Below are 20198 nucleotides of genomic sequence, written 5' to 3' on the forward strand. Positions count from 1 at the left end.
TGGCTGTGTCATAGATAATTTATAAATGATAACTATTGATACATTACTAGCCCTAACACTTAATCTGCAAAAATGACAAGTTAATTAGTGGGTCATGGTGATTTCAGAACCAAAAAAACATTGTCCCCCATAATCTGACAGGGGGGTGGTAGATGCCAAGTCTCCCTTATGGCCAGATCAGGTGCCTACATAGTACACACCATAGACATGCAGTGCCGTCGGAAAGTATTCAGACCCCTTGACTTTTTCCAAATTTTGTTACATTACAGCCTTATTCTAAACTGGATTTTTAAAAGTTATCCTCAGCAATCTACACACAATACCCCATAAAAATCTGAAATACCTTATTTACATAGCGTTGAAGTCAGAAGTTTACATACACTTAGTTTGGAGTCATTAAAACTCCTTTTTCAACCACTCCACAAATTTCTTGTAAACAAACTATAGTTTTGGCAAGTTGGTTAGGACATCTACTTTGTGCATGACACAAGTCATTTTTCCAACAATTGTTTACAGACATATTATTTCACTTATAATTCACTGTACCACAACTCCAGTGGGTCAGAAGTTTACATATACCAATTTGACTGTGCCTTTAAACAGCTTGGAAAATTCCAGAAAATTATGTTGTGGCTTTAGAAGCTTCTGATAGGCTAATTGACATAATTTGAGTCAATTGGAGGTGTACCTGTGGATGTATTTCAAGGCCTACCTTCAAACTCATTGCCTCTTTGTTTGAGAAAATCAATGCCAGAACAACAGCAAAGGACCTTGTGAAGATGCTGGAGGAAACAGATACTTTTGTACTTATCTCCACAGTAAAACGAGTACTAGACCGACATAACCTGAAAGGCCACTCAGCAAGGAAGAAGCCACTGCTCCAAAACAGCCATAAAAAAAGCCAGACTACGGTTTGCAACTGCACATGGGGACAAAGATCATACTTTTTGGAGAAATGTCCTCTGATCTGCTGAAACAAAAATAGAACTGTTTGGCCATAATGACCATTGTTATGTTTGGGGAAAAAAGGGGGAGGCTTGCAAGCCGAAGAACACCATCCCAACCGTGAGGCACGGGGGTGGCAGCATCATGTTGTGGGGGTGGTTTACTGCAGCAGGGACTGGTGCACTTCACAAAATAGATAGCATCATGAGGTAGGAAAATTATGTGGATATATTGAAGCAACATCTCAAGACATCAGTCAGGACGTTAAAGCTACTTCTTATGGATAGGTGGGACGGTAGCGTCTCACCTGGCCAAGATCCGGTGAAATGGCAGAGCGCCAAATTCAAATTACTATAAATATTAATTTTTCATGAAATCACAAGTGCAATACATCAAAATAAAGCTTAACTTGTTGTTAATCCAGCCAAGGTGTCAGATTTCAAGAAGGCTTTACGGCGAAAGCAAACCATGCGATTATCTGACAACGTCCAGCACACAAATGCATAACAAATCATTTTCAACAAGGGAGTCATAAATAGCAATATAATATATGCCTTACCTTTGAAGATCTTCCTGTGTTGGCACTCCAAAATGTCCCAGCTACATTACAAATGGTCCTTTTGTTCAATAAATTCCTTCTTTATATCCATAAAAACTCAGTTTAGCTGGCGCGCTTCAGTCAATAATCCACTCGGTTTCCCTCTTTCAAAATGCATACAAAATTAATCCCAAACGTTACCAATAAACTTATCCAAACAAGTCAATCAACATTTAGAATCAAACCTTAGGTACCCTTATACCCAAATAAACAATACAATTTAAGACGGAGAATCGTTATTGTCTTTACCGGAGATAAACAAAAAGAACAAGCTCTCTCAGCCATGCGCTTGGAAACACTACAGCCAAAATGGGAGCCACTTAGAAAAACTACAACTTGTCCCTCATTTTTCCAAAAACCAGCCTGAAACTCTTTCTAAAGACTGTTGACATCTAGTGGAAGCCCTAGGAACTGCAATCGGGGACAAATTCGCCCTATTATAAGAGTGCCAGGCATTGAAATCAGTGGTATGCTGAATTTTTCTTTTTTTTATGGTTTGTCCTCGGGGTTTCGCTTACCATTTCAGTTTTGTTATACTCACAGACATTATTTTAACAGTTTTAGAAACTTGAGTGTTTTCTATCGCTTCTGGGCCTGAGTAGCAGGCAGTTTACTTTGGGCACGCTTTTCATCCGGACGTCAAAATACCGCCCCCTATCCGAAAGAAGTGAACTTGTTCAGAGTGAACTGCCTCCTACTCAGTCCCAGATGTAATATATGCATTTTATTATTAGTATTGGATAGAAAACACTCTGAAGTTTCTAAAACTGTTTGAATGATGTCTGTGAGTATAACAGAACTCATATGGCAGGCAAAAACCTGAGAGAAAATCCAAACAGGAAGTTGGAAATCTGAGGTTTGTAGTTTTTGAACTCACCCCTATCGAATACACAGTGGGATATGGGTTAATTTTCCTAAGGCGTCCACTAGATGTCAACCGTCTTAAGAACGTTGTTTCAGGCTTCTCATGTGAAGGGGGGCCGGATGGGAGCTGTTTGACTAAGGAGTCTGCCTACAGCCTCGTTCTCAGTCACACGCTTTCACTTGCGAGTTAGCTCTCGTTCCATTGCTTTTCTACAGACAATAGAATTCCCCCGGTTGGAACATTATTGAACTTTTATGAGAAAAACATCCTAAAAATTGATTCTATACTTAGTTTGACAAGTTTCTTCAACCTGTAATATAACTTTTTGAACGTTTCGTCCGAATGGAGCAGATCGCGCTTTTGCATTTGTTTACCTAACGCCCTAACAAAAGAAGCTATTGGACATAAATGGACATAAATGATGGACATTATCGAACAAAACAAGCATTTATTGTGGAACTGCGATTCCTGGGAGTGCATTATGATGAAGATCTTCAAAGTGAATATTTATAATGCTATTTATGAATAATGTTGACTACCCAACATGGCGGATATTTCTCTGGCTGGTTTGGGCTCTGAGCGCCGTTCTCAGATTATGCTTTTTCCGTAAAGTTTTTTTGAAATCTGACACAGCGGTTGCATTAAGGAGAATGGTATCTAAAGTTCCATGCATAACACTTGAATTTTCATCCACATTTATAATGAGTATTTCTGTGAATTCATGTGGCTCTCTGCAAAATCATAGCATGTTTTTGAACTAATGAACATAACACACCAATGTAAAATTAGATTTTTGGATATAAATATGCACTTTATCGGACAAAACATACATGTATTGTGTAACATGAAGTCCTATGAGTGTCATCTGATGAAGATCATCAAAGGTTAGTGATTAATTTTATCTCTATTTGTGACTCCTCTCTTTGGCAGGAAAAATGGCTGGGTTTTTCTGTGACTTGGTGGTGACTTAACATAATCGTTTGTGGAGCTTTCGCTGTAAAGCATTTTTGAAATCAGACACTGTGGCTGGATTAACGAGAATGTAATCTTTAAAATGGTGCCTAATACTTGTATGTTTGAGAAATTTGATTTATGAGATTTCTGTTGATTTGTATTTGGCGTCCTGCTATTTCATTGGCTGTTGGCGAGGGTTTCCGCTAGCGAAACGGGGTGCCGCTAGTGGAACCCCTGTCATAGACAGGTTAAAGCTTGGTCGCAAATGGGTCTTCCAAATGGACAATAACCCCAAGCATACTTCCAAAGTTGTGGCAAAATGGCTTAAGGACAACAAAGTCAAGGTATTGGAGTGGCCATCACAAAGCCCTGACCTCAATCCTATAGAAAATTTGGGGGCAGAACTGAAAAAGCGTGTGCGAGCAAGGGGGCCTTACAAACCTGACTCAGTTACACCAGCTCTGTCAGGAGGAATGGGCTAAAATTCACCCAACTTATTGTGGGAAGCTTGTGGAAGGCTCCCCGAAAGGTTTGACCCAAGTTAAACAGTTTAAATGCAATGCTACCAAATACTAATTGAGTGTAAGTAAACTTCTGACCCAATGAAAATGTGATGAAATAAATAAAAGCTGAAATAAATCATTCTTTCTACTATTATTCTGATATTTCACATTCTTAAAATAAAGTGGTGATCCTAACTGACGTAAAACAGGGATTTTTTACTAGGATTAAATGTCAGGAATTGTGAAAACTGAGTTTAAATATTTGGCTAAGGTGTATGCAAACTTCTGACTTCAACTGTAAGTATTCAGACCCTTTGCTATGAGACTCAAAATTGTGCTCAGGTGCATCCTGTTTCCATTGATCATCCTTGAGATGTTTCTACAACTTGATTGGAGTCCAGCTGTGGTAAATTCAATTGATTGGACATGATTTGGAAAGGCACACAACTGTCTATAAAAGGTCTCACATTTGACAGTGCATGTCACAGCAAAAACCAAGCCATGAGGTTGAAGGAATTGTCTGTAGAGCTCCGACACAGGATTGTGTCATAGCACAGATCTGGGGAAGGGTACCAAAACATTTCTGCAGCACTGAAGGTCCCCAGGAATACAGTGCCCTCCATCATTCTTAAATGGAAGAAGTTTGGAACCACCAAGACTCTTCTTAGAGTTGGTTGCCAGGCCAGACTGAGCAATCGGGGGAGAAGGGCCTTGGTCAGGGAGGTGACCAAGAACCCGATGGTCACTCTGACAGAGCTCCAGAGTTCCTCTGTGGAGATGGGAGAACCTTCTAGAAGGACAAACATCTCTGCAGCACTCCACCAATCAGGCTTTTATGGCAAAGTAGCCAGACGGAAGCCACTCCTCAGTAAAAAGCCGATGACAGCCCGCTTGCAGTTTGCCAAAAGGCACCTAAAAACTCTCAGTCCACGAGAAACAAGATTATCTGGTCTGATGAAACCTAGATTGAACTGAATGCCAAGCGTCACGTCTGGAGGAAACCTGGCACCATCCCTACGGTTAAGCATGGCGGTGGCAGCATTATGCTGTGGGGATGTTTTTCAGCGGCAGGGACTGGGAGACGAGTCAGGATCGAGGGAAAGATGAACGGAGCAAAGTACAGAGAGAGCCTTGATGAAAACCTGCTCCAGAGCGCTCAGGACCTCAGACTGGGGGCGAAGGTTCACCTTCCAACAGGACAACGACTGTAAGCACACAGCCAAGTCAACACAAGAGAGGCTTTGGGAAAAGTCTCTGAATGTCCTTGTGTGGCCCAGCCAGAGCCCGGACTTGAACATCTCTGGAGAGACCTGAAAATAGCTATGCAGCAACACTCCCCATCCAACCTGACAGAGCTTGAGAGGATCTGCAGAGAAGAATGGGAGAGACTCCCCAAATACAGGCGTGCCAAGCTTGTAGAGTCATACCCAGTAAGACTCGAGGCTGTAGTCGCTGTCAAATGTGCTTCGACAAAGTACTGAGTAAAGGGTCTGAATACTTATGTAAATATATATATACATATATTTTTCAATTATAAATTAGCAAAAATGCATAAAAAACAGTTTTTGCTTGTCCTTGTGGGGTATTATGTGTAGATTGATGAGAAAAAAACCCAATGTAATATATTTTTTAATCAGACTGTAACAAAATGTAGAAAAAATCAAGGGGTCTGAATACTTTCCGAAGGCACTGTATATACTTTACTCACACACAGCTCAGAGGCCCAGCTCATGAGCTTCATCAGTAGCATATTTGAATTTAGAATGGAAAATGAACGTGTCTATGCAACAAATGAGTGTATCAAACCAAATCTATTAATTCTCTAACCAAAACGAATCATTTCAAACTAAAACATATCGTTCCCGTATCATATCAGAGCCCATGTATCTAGATACCTATCGAATCATCTTGAAAGGGAAAGAAGCACATCCCTATTGTATTTATGTATATGTGGTGAAGTTGTGCTGTTGAGTTTGCGATAAGACAAATTTCCTGAAAGGGACATACAATAAAGAATTAAGAAATCATTTGAAGATTTATGATGCTGATCAAGCCTACGTTGTCCCTGACAAGGTCAGTTTAGTATTTTTTACCTTTAAATGGTTAATGGGACAGGTTTATGGGTAATTGATTCTAGATCTGCACTTGGGGGTTATTCTACTGCCTCTCCTTAGTCTATGTAATGGAACAGAACAGTGCATCCAAACATCAGGAAATAAATCTATTCATAAATACAGATGTAACAAGCACATACATTTGAGCGACATTCATTGGTCCATGCCCGCTTTCTCAAAATGCTATTCACCCTCTCTTTAAGAGTAACATTCTTATTGGATAAAAAAAAAAAAAAATCCTTGTCCTTCGTCTTCTGTTTACGGATGGCCTTTGATTCAGGCCCAAACGTTTCCATAGCAAGAGCAGCTTTTTTTGCTGGCAATCTGTTCCTCTATGATCTCCAGCTCCATCCTCTTACAAAGGAGCTCCAGGTCCTCCCCACTGAGCTCCACAGGATCTCCATCAACGTCCTCATCTGTGTCTGGGGAGAAGGGAGCACCTCTACCCCTCAATGAGCCTTTGCTCCAGTCTCTGGATGATGGGTCCATGATGTAGCTCATAGCAGAGGAAGCACCATACTCCTTCCCACCTTCTCTAGTCCTCCTCATGCTGGAGTATTCACTGTAAGGCTCTCGGGGCATAGCCTGGCCATTGTCTCATTGCCCTGAGCTCTGTTCTCCATACTCCCTCTGGTGACTGCATGTCTCTGGTTCTCCATACTCCCTCTGGTGACTGCATGTCTCTGGTTATCCATACTCCCTCTGGTGACTGCATGTCTCTGGTTATCCATACTCCCTCTGGTGACTGCATGTCTCTGGATCCATTGGGTACATTCTGCCAAGGTGCCTGAGCTGGGCTGATACTCCAGGTTCACTGCAGAGAATAAAAAGTTGGAACTGTACTGTGTGTCTGGGTGACAACTATAACATTAAGTATGTTATGAATATAAACATGTCTGTCGTTGATATATTTGATGTTCTTTGCCCAGATATGCATGTTCAAGGCAAGACATAGGCCTCAAACTAATTAACAGGCTTCTAACAAACAAGTTCCAATATATAGGTAGTTGCATTTGACTTATATAATGCTAACCCGCTTGTAAGATATTGTTTTGAATGTCAGCTGAAATGTGCTAGTTAGTGATGTAATTTTCAGTGCAGGCCCACATATAGCTTGCTAGCTAAATAGTGTAAATGTAAGCATGCCAGGTAGGAGAATATCGACAAATATATAAAATAGCCAAATCGAAATAGTCACGTTGCCACTTAAAAGGTGCAAGCATTGCTTGTAATTATTGTTTACCTCCAGTCTGCCCCTTCTGCGCTAATGCTACCCTCGCGCAGGCCTTTGTGTTCGCCGTCTCATTCTGGATCTTGAGGGTTCAAACAACTTGCATGCACACAACCAGAGTCAGAGAAGTCTGAGTGCTTTGACTTGGAAATACTATTGTATATGGTTACATTTGTTACAACTGATCAAACAATAGACTCGTTTGAGGCCCCTACTTCTAATTAAATTATTTCAGCTTCATAGGATCAAAAATCCAATACTGCCACCAATAGGGCAGAATGCATAAGTGCATGGAATTGTCTAATACAAAACCAATGGAAGTTGTCCCTGAAAAGGAATGTGAAGCTCATTCGGTTGAAGTTCATTTGAAATATGATACACTACACACTTACAATAGACCGAATATTTTATTCAATTACATATTTACAAAGTGAAAGCTCTATATAAATAGGAGGGCTGACTGCACTGAGGAATGAAACAAGGGCAGTTCTTACTTTTAGCTATCAGGCATGATAACTTACAAACATAATGCCGTCAATAGTCTTTTCATCGCATTGATACACATGTACTATGCCTAGGGCCAGGAATTTTTCCTGACCACATGACCAGACCAAGTAAACCCCACGCCCTTATTTGGTTTAGAACAGGCAAATTGTCTCAGGCAGCCAAATACTCCATCTAAATTGCGGTACGGTTCTATAAACATAAAGCAATCTTTCATATGCAAAATGTACACTTACTCTACTGTTATTTAAGCAATAAGGCCCGAGGAGTTGTGGTATATGGCCAATATACCACGGCTAAGGACTGTTCTTAAGCACGACGCAACACGGAGTGCCTGGACACAGCCCTTAGCCGTGGTATATTGGCCCTACATCACAAACCCCAGAGGAGCCTTATTGCTATTATAAACTGGTTACCAATGTAATTAGAGCAGTAAAACTAAATATTTAGTCATACCCATGGTATACGGTCTGATATACCATGGCTTTCAGCCAATCAGAATTCAGGCCTCAAACCACCCAGTTTATAAAACCGGTTTTAACAGTTGCAGCCGACAGTATTTTTCAGTGACAACGAGTTTGTGGCGTCCATCTTCCGTTTACACACAGGGTTTTGGAGATGCAGATCGGTAATTAGCACAGGTAGTCGACTCCAGTCTTCCGTCCGTTTTCCGTAAACAAGCACTGTAACATGGAAATATGGCCGTGTGGGAACCCTAACCCAATAAATGTGCATTTTTGTCCCACTGATATGAAAGATAGTTCCTTATGTTCCAAAATCAGACCGCAAGCGATGCGTGTTAACGTTTAGTGCAAGGGTCGGGGCTCTTAATTAAACGCCCCCGGCCAGAAGATACTATCATCAATAGGCGCTAAAGGTACTTAGCATATATGAATGTGCTAGACCCTACCCATACCCCACACACAATTCCCATAAATTACACTGAAAATAACTTCAATACGAAGCATTTAAGGATAAGATTAAACTTTAACAAATCCTTTGTTAGCATCATTACAAATCTATAAATGGTTGATAGGTAAGAATATAAGCCAACTGATGTCCATAGGGTCTGGATGGGTCAGCAGCAGGTTCTATTCTAGTGGGAGATGAGCTCATGATGCCAAGTGAAGATCTGCAGAATAGAGAAATAGTTGAGACGAATGACTCGCTATAGAATACAATCATGTTCTCTTGAAACAGATGTATTTCTGGTGCTTTTACTTACAACAGCTAGCCATCCTTTGAGGCTATGTTAGGCGTGCCCATCTTCAGGTTGAACTCTTCAAGCTGAGGAACATTTAAAAAATTCAATGTCATTAAAAGTTTTTTTGCCGTAACAAGGACAAAATGTGGTTGAATGGTGAACGCTAAGTTATAGGTAGACAAAAGGTCAACATACCCATACCTTTCACTAAGATGAGGTTAATTCAGATAACCAAGGGAGAACTTCACTTCCATACCAAAGACATTACTTCCAACAATTACAATGAAATACAAATGCAAAAAAAAACAAAAAAAACACCAACCTTATTTTTCCTCCATTAATTCTCATGCCACTGGTTGTTTCTCCCCTTGTCTCCTTCTCAGCCTCTGGTTCAGAGAGGAATCCAGGGCCCGTTATAGCCACTTTCTCCACAGGGTCTGCTAGCAGTTTCTCGCCATCTATAATTGCGCCGTTCTCTCCTTCTCGGTCTTTCTCAGCCTTTGGTTCCAAGAGGACCTGAGGGCCTTTTACAGACACTTTCGCCACATGATCTGCAAGCAGTTTCTCCTCTTCTAACATAGTTTCTTCCTCTCTTTCTGGTTCTTTGTTGGGCCCTGGTTCAGAGGGAAGCCCAGAGTCATTTGTAGCCACTTGAGGAACCCCTTTCTCTATGGTGTCTGCAAGCAGTTCCTCCCCTTCTGTCATTCCTCCCTCCTCTTCAATCTTGGGTGCTGGTTCAGAAATGGCCTCAGTGCCTTCAGCAGCTGCTTTTGCCTTTGACAGTTTCCCCCTTGTCAAATAGGTTCTGTGTACCCTTATGAATATCCCTGGGTAGTATATACCTCCTTTTTCCTCTAGTGTTTTCTTTTTTTTCTTTTTCTTGGGCCATGGTTCAGAAGGGTTCCCAGAGTCCTTTGCAGCCTCTAGAAGAGGCACTTTTTCCTTAGTGTCTACCATTGGTCTCTTCCCTTTGTACTGGAAAGCCTTTTTCCTCCTCTTTGCAAAATGCTTCTTCTTCCTTTTTATCTTGTCCTGATGCCTCTTTAGACGTCTCATTAGAATCCTCATGAAGATACCTGGATACAACTTTTTTTTCTTGGTGCCCATTTCAGAGGGGGCCGCAGAGTCCATTGCTGTCACCTGAGGAGCCACTTTCTCTGCAGCATCAGCATGTAGTTTCTCGCCTTCTGGTTCTTTCTTAGGCCCTGTTTCAGATGGTGCCTCCAAATTATTTGCAGCTTTCTGAGGGATCACTTCTCCAGCAGTGTCAACATGTAGTTTCTCACCTTCTGGTTCTTTCTTAGGCCCTGTTTCAGATGGTGCCTCCAAATTATTTGCAGCTTCCTGAGGGATCACTTCTCCAGCAGTATCAGCATGTAGTTTCTCACCTTCTGGTTCTTTCTTAGGCCCTGTTTCAGATGGTGCCTCCAAATTATTTGCAGCTTTCTGAGGGATCACTTCTCCAGCAGTGTCAACATGTAGTTTCTCACCTTCTGGTTCTTTCTTAGGCCCTGTTTCAGATGGTGCCTCCAAATTATTTGCAGCTTCCTGAGGGATCACTTCTCCAGCAGTGTCAACATGTAGTTTCTCACCTTCTGGTTCTTTCTTAGGCCCTGTTTCAGATGGTGCCTCCAAATTATTTGCAGCTTCCTGAGGGATCACTTCTCCAGCAGTGTCAACATGTAGTTTCTCACCTTCTGGTTCTTTCTTAGGCCCTGTTTCAGATGGTGCCTCCAAATTATTTGCAGCTTCCTGAGGGATCACTTCTCCAGCAGTGTCAGCATGTAGTTTCTCCCCATCTATCATTGCTCCTCCTTCTTGGTCTTTCTTGGGCTCCGGTTCAAAAGGGAAGTGAGGGGCCACTTTCCCTGCTGCTTCTGCAAGCAATCGCTTTCTTTTGCGCTGGTGAGCCTTATTCCTCCTCTTCGCAAGCCGTTTCAAATTATACTGAAACTTCCTTAGATGACTGTGATAACTCTTCATGAATATACCTGTGAAGAATATATTGTTTCTCCCCTTTGCTTTAATCTTGGACCGTGGTTCAGAGGGGGACTTCTTTGTCGCTATTGGAGTGGTCAAAACCGCGGGGGACTTCTTTGTCACCATCTGACAGGACATTTTCATTAGGGCATGCTTCTGTTTCTTTTTCTTGCGTTTGCTAGCGGGTTGGGTGTATGTGCATCTCTGACTTAAGACTGCTGGAATCCTGGCAGGCTGGGTGTATGCGTATGTCTGGTTTAAGGCTGTGGTGCCATAAGAGTAATATGGGGGGAAGTTGGGGTAGGCTGGATACCCAGGGGTGTTAGATAGGAGGGGCTTGTTACTAGGCAGCATGGCACCAGCGGGCATGATTCCAGGAGGCATGGTACCAGGGGGCATGGTACCAGGGGGATAACCCCACCCTGGAGGGAACGGAATGGTGTAGGGGCTGCTGTGGTATGCCATATACTGAGAGTACTGGGTGGTGGAGTAGGTAGCCATCATAGAGGCATGAGGATGAGAAACAGGGAATATAGGGTCCATGGAGTAGGAGTTGAGCTCAATGGAGCGTTCCCTGGACTCATCCCCATACCTATCCCTCTCAGATCTCTCTCTGTTCCAGTCGCTCTCGCTGTCCCAGTCTCTGGCTCTAGAACGTTTGTCTCCGTCTCTGGTCCTTTGCAGCCACCAGTCTAAATCCTTGTCTATCTCCCGGTTTCTGTCTCTCTCAGATCTGTATCTGTCCCGGTCTTTCTCTCGGCCTCCGTCCCTTCCTTTCTCTGGGTCTCTGTCCCTCTCAGATCTGTATCTGCCCCCATCTCTCCTAGATCTGTCCCGGTCTCTCTCTCGGCCTCCGTCCCAGTCCTTCTCTGGGTCTCTGTCACCGTCTTTATCTCTGTTCCTTTCTGATCTGTTTGTTTCTCTGACTACCGGTTTGTCCTCGTCTCGCTCTCTGGTACTAGAGTGTCTCTGCCCGTCTCCCTTTCGGTTTCTCTCAGATCTGTCCCTTTCTCTGACTCTGTCCTTGTCTCTGGTACTAGAGCATCTTTGCCCGCATCTCTCTCTCGTAGAACTTTCCCCTTCTCTGGCTCTGTCCTCTCTGTCCCTTTTCAAGTCTCCCATCTTCCCATACAGCCTATCATTGGTCCTGTCTGTCAGCCGACCCAACTCCTCAACCCCCAAGTCCAGCCCAACGATCTCCAGCAGGGTCTGCATCCGCTCGTACCGCTGCTCATCCTCAAGCCTCACCTTCTCCTCAACTGGAGAAGACTTGGATCTACTGCTGGAGTCAACATGACCCTCGAGCAGAGTCGGCAAAACTTGTGGTAGCTCCTCGCCCACAATGAGTAGCTCATTTTCGTCGTTGACGATCTTTGAGAGCTTGTTGATGTCCACACCTTCATTGAGGACATTGAGGAAGCGCTGGAAGCCTGTGGCTGCTATGTCTTTCTCCTGTGTCCTGAGTGAGTGAACTGGCCTCTGAATGGTTGGATTATGGTGTTTATCATTAGGGACCACCTAACAGGAAACATATGAGGAAATATCAATTAATATCTATCCACTTCAGCTATAAACAAACTAGTGCTGGGCAATTAACCAACATTTTGCGTATGTTCAATTATTTGAATACCATTTCGTTCAGTTTTTTTCTGTGAGCTCAATGCGCACATCGCACAGTTTCTCTCAAGACAAATCAGATCCAGCCTGAACTGTGCGATGTAGTAGGGAATTGTAGTTTCCAACAGGCCAATATTATACATGGTTTAGCTCATAAAATGTGGTAATTAACTACAATGACCATAATCCATTGCACATCTACTTGTCCGGTCTGTTTCTTTTATGCCTGCCACTGAAGAGAGAAGAATGCACAATTGCGAGGTGATATAGAGAGTAGCTGTAGCTCTGTGAGGTATCTCTACCTGAAAATACATGATCTAGTTGGTATTCAGCAGTCATAAAAGTATGCCTTATTTACGTTGAAGAACTACAAAATACTGATTTTGTCAGACGGCAAAGGCAGCAGCTCTATAGAGATGAGATGATGACTTGGAATGAAATAAAGTCATCAAATAAAACAAATGTAATATACACAACTGAAATATTTTATTAAATTAAAGTAATGTGAATAAATGATGGTTAATAAGTGATAAGCAGTAATTGGCAGTTACTACCATCATGGTACTTTTATTAATTGTTTTACTCTGTTAGAGCATTCAACCCACAATGCATTTAATGTTTAAAAAATGAATAATCAAAACCCGAAAAAGCACTAATCGCTCAGCACTAAAACAAACAAAATGTGTTTGATCCGCTTGCATCAACACCGGCCCATCAAACGTAGCTTCATTTACGTATCGCTTATGTGTGCATTTCACACTACCTTTGTGTTATCATGGGCTTGCTATGTTCATCTGAATGTCACAATGAATGTATTTGGTTGCATTTTGTCAACTGCATTTTACTCAGAATGACTCATCCAGCAATGATTGGCTTTTAGCTGGCTAGCTATGCTACAAGTTCATCTCAATGACTGTTCGCATGCTAGGTAGCAATTTATGCATCAGGTGGCTGACAGGGATAACACTAATATAGCCGTGACATTTGAGGAAAAAAAACAAGGCTTATATGAACACAAAAAATATTATGAAGGGTACAAGTAAGTAGGTACTTCCTATCCTGCGTATGTGGGATGGGTGTCAATGGGAGAAATTGATTGCATTAATCGGGGGCCATGGTTTTCTTGACTTCCTTATGATACTTTTGCCGACCTACTTTTGTGATGGCTACATACCTTATTGTTGGGAGAGCGTCGTTGGTTCATTAAAACCTTCACTCTCAGTCCCAAAGGATGGGCCTCTTCATTTTCTAGGGGAGCGCTAATCATCAGCTCCAATGCTCGCATCTTGTTTTGTTTCTTCGGCTTGGCAGGGGTATCACGGAGGAAAAGAGAGAGAATAGTTTATTATGTGTAATGCAGCTGTCTCTGAATAGTGATCTAAGGCCAGTTTTTATTTACCTCTTAGACTCTTAATGGATTAATAACTGATCTTAGATCTGTGTTTGGAGAAAAGTGGGTCTGCTGCTAAGTCCATGTAGCAGAAACATCAGAATCCAAACATCAGGAAAGATCTGATGGTCATCCTGATGAAGGCTGTTGTAGTCACAACGCATTGGTGGATTTTTTAATTTTGCTATGCATAAGACAAACAATAAAGGCTTTTAAATGTTTTACTCTACACGCTAGTACCTTGATTTTTTGGACAAAGGCTTTTTGCCATTGTTTTCTTTTGGATCTATCAGGGAAATTGTATTCATCACAGTGTCGAGGTCAACTCGGAATTTTATTAAATTCAACCCATTAATTGAAATTCGAATTGTTTATAAGCAGAATTTTAAATAAATTAAAAACTTAGACATGGACATATGCGTCTCAAACCTTTGACAAATACTTTGTCAGAATCACCTGACACCTCTTACTAAAGAATACAGATACCATTTTAAATGTTAGTTTGATTATAACTCAATGATGTCAAACAGAATTGTGTTTGTATTTTTGTCATGAAATGTTCTCTTCCATTCTGGAGTGTTTGATCTATTGCATTCTGAGAAATGTATGTTTTTCTATCATTACATTTAATAACAAGTAAAGTGAATGATTCATAAATTAGAGACAACCTACATAACTAACTTTGAATATCTCCAGACCACTGTAATTATAACTTGTTTTAGGAGGATGAGTTAAAAAAAAAAAATGAAGTGTTTGAAGAACATGTTTAGCCCAGGGGTCTATCAGTATAGCCCTTACCCACCTTGCGTCTTATTTCCCGACCCTTATTTCTCGTCCCCTGTTAGGTGACACTTTTCCCACGTCGGAGGGACTTTCCGTGGTTGTTAGACGGTTGCGTCGCCGAGCAGTGCCCAGGAAATAATTAAATTCAATTGATGGATGCTAGCCCCCTCCCCTCCAAATCAAACATGGATTCCAATTTCTGTTATTGCTTTGCGCCACACCTGTGTTTCCCACCTGTTTGGCCTAACTAATCAGCCTCGCAATACAGGCGACGTGCTGCAACAGACAGGAAGTAGAAATGGAGTGTGTGCGAGCAAACATTTGAGCAAACATTGAAATCCACCTTTGATGAATAGTAATTTCAAGCTTCTCCAATGTCATGCCCCAAGACGGAACGTTAAATAAATGTCCTTACACGTTATTAACTGAATACATGACGGCGAGCTTGTAGGTCTACAACATGTCAAACAGTATTGGTCACCATACATGATGTCAGCATGAACATAATGATGTATGGAATAAATTAAGGGGAATTCAACCCAAATCTAGATTTTTGCACGAACTATCCCTTTAATTCAAATTTAATTCTGCTCCTGTGGGGTGTGACCAATTAAAATCCAATACTTTTATGGTAAATAAAGACCAATTTCCAATTCAGAATTGACCCCAACCCTGATGAATAAATACAGAACTAATAGGTACATACCTTACGCATGCACCGTACCGCTGTTCTTCTGAACTTACTCAGAATGTCCAGCACCCTCCGTTTAAGAGGTAGGCATTCGCGTGACGACTTGTCGGTGACATGGTTGTATGTTTTGAATATTGTATTGTTGATTTTGGTCTGTTTAGAGATGCCCTTCACTGTTGTGGATGCAGCCTGTGTTTCAGGCATGTCCTTAGCTCCGCGTTTAACTTTTTGCAGAGCAAGAACAGCTTTCTTGTGAGCTATCTTTTCCTCTATGACCTTCAGCTCCTTCTTCTTACGAGCGAGTTCCAGGTCCTCCACACTGAGCTTCACAGGATCTCCATCTGTGTCTGGGGAGAAGGGAGCACTGCTACCCTTCAATGAGCCTTTGCTCCAGTCTCTGGATGATGGGTCCATGATGTAGCTCATAGCAGAGGAAGCACCATACTCCTCCCCACCTTCTCTAGTCCTCCTCATGCTGGAGTATTCACTGTAGGGCTCTCGGGGCATAGCCTGGCCATTGCCTCTCTTCTCAAGGATATCGTCCCATTGTCCTGAGCTCGGTCCTCCGTACTCCCTCCGCCGACTGTACCTCTCTGGTTCTTCATACTCCCTCTTCTGACTGCATGCCTCTGGTTCTCTAAACTCCCTCCGCTGACTGCATGTCTCTGGTTCTCCACACTCCCTCTGGTGACTGTGCTTCTCTGGATCCATTGGGTACATTCTGCCAAGGTGCCAGAGCTGGGCTGATACTCCAGGTTCACTGCAGAGAATAAAGAGGTGGTGAACTGTACTGTGTGTCTGGGTTAGAGGTCGACCGATAAAGGTTTTACACCTTTATTTAATCTTTATTTAACTAGGCATTTCAGTTAAGAACACATTCTTATTTTCAATGACGGCCTAGGAACGGTGGGTTAACTGCCTCGTTCAAGGGCAGAACGACCGATTTTTACCTTGTCAGCTCGGGGGATTCAATCTTGCAACCTTACAGTTAACTAGTCCAACGCTCTAACCACCTGATTACATTGCACTCCACGAGGAGCCTGCCTGTTATGCGAATGCAGTAAGCCAAGGTAAGTTGCTAGCTAGCATTAAACTTATCTTGTAAAAAACAATCAATCATAATCACTAGTTAACTACACATAGTTGATGATATTACTAGTTCATCTAGCGTGACCTGCGTTGCATATAATCGATGCGGTGCGTATCGTTGCTCCAATGTGTACCAAACCATAAACATCAATGCCTTTCTTAAAATCAATACACAGAAGTATATATTTTTAAACCTGCATATTTAGCTAAAAGAAATCCAGGTTAGCAGGCAATATTAACCAGGTGAAATTGTGTCACTTCTCTTGCGTTCATTGCACGCAGAGTCAGTGTATATGCAACAGTTTGGGCCGCCTAATTTGACAGAATTTTACGCAATTATGACATAACATTGAAGGTTGTGCAATGTAACAGGAATATTTAGACTTATGGATGCCACCCGTTAGATAAAATACTGAACGGTTCCGTATTTCACTGAAAGAATAAACGTCTTGTTTTCGAGATTATAGTTTTCGGATTCGACCATATTAATGACCTAAGGCTCGTATTTCTGTGTGTTATTATGTTATAACTAAGTCTATGATTTGATAGAGCAGTCTGACTGAGCGGTGGTAGGCAGCAGCAGGCTCGTAAGCATTCATTCAAACAGCACTTTCGTGCGTTTGCCAGCAGCTCTTCGTTGTGCTTCAAGCATTGCGCTGTTTATGACTTCAAGCCTATCAACTCCCGAGATTAGGCTGGTGTAACCGATGTGAAATGGCTAGCTAGTTAGTGGGGTGCGCGCTAATAGCGTTTCAAACGTCACTCGCTCTGAGACTTGGAGTGGTTGTTCCCCTTGCTCTGCATGGGTAACGCTGCTTCGAGGGTGGCTGTTGTCGATCTGTTCCTGGTTCGAGCCCAGGTAGGAGCGAGGAGAGGGACGGAAGCTATACTGTTACACTGGCAATACTAAAGTGCCTATAAGAACATCCAATAGTCAAAGGTTAATGAAATACAAATGGTATAGAGAGAAATAGTCCTATAATTCCTATAATAACTACAACCTAAAACTTCTTACCTGGGAATATTGAAGACTCATGTTAAAAGGAACCACCAGCATTCATATGTTCTCATGTTCTGAGCAAGGAACTTAAACGTTAGCTTTCTTACATGGCACATATTGCACTTCTACTTTCTTCTCCAACACTTTGTTTTTGCATTATTTAAACCAAATTGAACATGTTTCATTATTTATTTGAGGCTAAATTGATTTTATTGATGTATTATATTAAGTAAAAATAAGTGTTCATTCAGTATTGTTGTAATTGTCATTATTACAACAACAAAAAATATTAAAAGAAATTGTCCGATTAATCGGTATCGGCTTTTTTTTGGTTCTCCAATAATCGGTCTCGGTATTGAAAAATCATAATCGTTCAACCTCTAGTCTGGGTGACAACTATATAAACACTAACATTAAGTATGTGATGAAAATAAACATGTTTGCTGTTGATTATGGATGTATTGGATGTTATTTGCCCATATATGCATGTTCAAGGCAAGACATCACTAAGGACTCAAACGAATTAACAGGCTTCTAAACAAACAAGTTGATTTCCAATATATACAGTTGAAGTCAGAAATGTACATATACTTAGGTTGGAGTCATTAAAACTCGTTTTCCCACAAATGTCTTGTTAACAAACTATAGTTTTGGCAAGTCGGTTAGGACATCTACTTTGTGCATGACAAGTAATTTTTCCAACAATTGTTTACAGACATATTATTTCACTTAATCACAATTCTATTGTGTCAGAAGTTTACAAACTAAATTGACTGTGCTTTTAAACAGCTTGGAAAATTCCAGAAAATGATGTCATGGCTTTAGAAGCTTCTGATAGGCTAATTGACATAATTTGAGTCAATTGGAGGTGTACCTGTGGATGTATTTCAAGGCCTACCTTCAAACTCAGTGCCTCTTTGCTTGACATCATGGGAAAAATTGTGGACCCTAAGTCTGGTTCAACCTTGGGAGCAATTTCCAAACGCCTGAAGGCACCATGTTCATCTGTACAAACAACAGTACGCAAGTATAAACACCATGGGACCACACAGCCGTCATACTGCTGACCACACAGCCGTCAGGAAGGAGACGCGTCCTGTCTGCTAGAGATTAACGTACTTTGGTGCGAAAAGTGCAAATCAATCCCAGAACAACAGCAAAGGACCTTGTGAAGATGCTGGAGGAAACCGGTACAAAAGTATCTATATCCACAGTAAAAACGAGTCCTATATCAACATAACCTGAAAGGCCGCTCAGCAAGGAAGAAGCCACTGCTCCAAAACCGCCAGACTATGGTTTGCAACTGCACATGGGGACAAAGATTGTACTTTTTGGAGAAATGTCCTCTGGTCTGATGAAACAAAAATAGAACTGTTTGGCCATAATCACCATTGTTATGTTTGGAGGAAAAAGGGGGATGCTTACAAGCCGAAGAACACCATCCCAACTGTGAAGTACGGGGGTGGCAGCATCATGTTGTGGGGGTGCTTTGCTGCAGGAGGGCCTGGTGCACTTCACAAAATAGATGGCATCATGAGGAGGAAAATGATGTGGATATATTGAAGCACCATCTCAAGACATCAGTCAGGAAGTTAACGCTTGGTCGCAAATGGGTCTTCCAAATGGACAATGACCCCAAGCATACTTCCAAAGTTGTGGCATAATGGCTTAAGGACAACACAGTCAAGGTATTGGAGTGGCCATCACAAAGCTCTGACCTCAATCCTATAGAACATTTGTGGGCAGAATTGAAAAAAAGTGTATGAGCAAGGAGGCCTACAAACCTGACTCAGTTACACCAGCTCTGTCAGGAGGATGGGCTAAAATTCACCCAACTTATTGTGAGAAGCGTGTGGAAGGCTACCTGAAACATTTGACCCATGTTAAACAATTTAAAGGCAATGCTACCAAATACTAATTGAGTGTATGTAAACTTCTGACCCACTGCGAATGTGATGAAATAAAGGCTGAAATAAATCACTCGCTACTATTATTCTGACATTTAACATTCTTAAAATAGTGGTGATCCTAACTGACCTAAAACAGGGACTTTTTACTCGGATTAAATGTCAGGATTCGTGAAAAACCCAGTTTAAATGTATTTGGCTAAGGCGTATGTAAACTTCCGACTTCAACTGTAGGTAGTTGCATTTGTCTTCTATAATGTTAACTTACCTTGCTTGTACGTTATTGTTCTGAATGTCAGCTGAAATGTGCAAGCGTTAGCCAGCTAACGTTAACTATAGCTAACTACCTAGCTAGTTTGTAATGTAATTTTCAGAGCAGGCTGGCATATACCTTGCTAGTTAACGTATGTAAATGCAAGCATGCCAGATAGAATATCGACAAATACATGAAATTGCCACATCGAAATAGTTACATTGCACATTTTCCATAATAAGTGGTGGCAAACATTGACTATAGCTAATGATTGTTTACCTCGAGTCTGCCCTCTTCTCCTGCGCTGATGCTACCCTCGCGCAGGTCTTTGTGTTCGCAGTCTCATTCTGGATATTGTGGTGTCAAACAATTAGCATACCAGTCTCTCTTAAAAATCAGAGTGCTTTGACTTTCATATAAATCGTATAGATTAGGTTAAATTTGTTATAAAGGCAACTGTTCAACCAACATAAACTCGTTTCCTGTCTACATCGTCTTTTGTTCTATGATTTCAGCTTCATAGGATCGACATTCCTATACTGCCACCAATAGAACGGAGTGCGAAGAGCA

General features: G+C 41.7%; 1 protein-coding gene across 1 annotated transcript; it reads right to left on the reverse strand.

Moving 5' to 3' along the window:
• Positions 1-7598: 7598 nt before the first annotated feature.
• On the reverse strand, positions 7599-20138 carry LOC139567587 (uncharacterized). The gene is made up of 6 exons (XM_071388955.1): positions 19908-20138; positions 15395-16139; positions 13690-13818; positions 9241-12416; positions 8940-9001; positions 7599-8846 (listed from the first exon to the last, which is right to left on the reverse strand). The coding sequence occupies exons 2-5, from the start codon at positions 16097-16099 to the stop codon at positions 8983-8985; spliced, it is 4029 nt and encodes a 1342-aa protein (XP_071245056.1). The 5' UTR covers positions 16100-16139; positions 19908-20138; the 3' UTR covers positions 7599-8846; positions 8940-8982.
• Positions 20139-20198: the final 60 nt, after the last annotated feature.

Source organism: Salvelinus alpinus, chromosome 2, assembly GCF_045679555.1.
Source record: "Salvelinus alpinus chromosome 2, SLU_Salpinus.1, whole genome shotgun sequence".
Taxonomy (NCBI): Eukaryota; Metazoa; Chordata; class Actinopteri; order Salmoniformes; family Salmonidae; genus Salvelinus; species Salvelinus alpinus.

Excerpts from the sequence above, each read along its gene's own strand:
- LOC139567587 (XM_071388955.1), bottom strand. The coding sequence starts at position 16,099 with ATGTACCCAATGGATCCAGAGAAGCACAGTCACCAGAGGGAGTGTGGA. Across the intron at positions 13,819-15,394 it reads CGGTACGGTGCATGCGTAAG|CCGAAGAAACAAAACAAGAT; the intron begins GTATGTACCTAT and ends ACCCCTGCCAAG. Across the intron at positions 12,417-13,689 it reads GACGCTCTCCCAACAATAAG|GTGGTCCCTAATGATAAACA; the intron begins GTATGTAGCCAT and ends GTTTCCTGTTAG.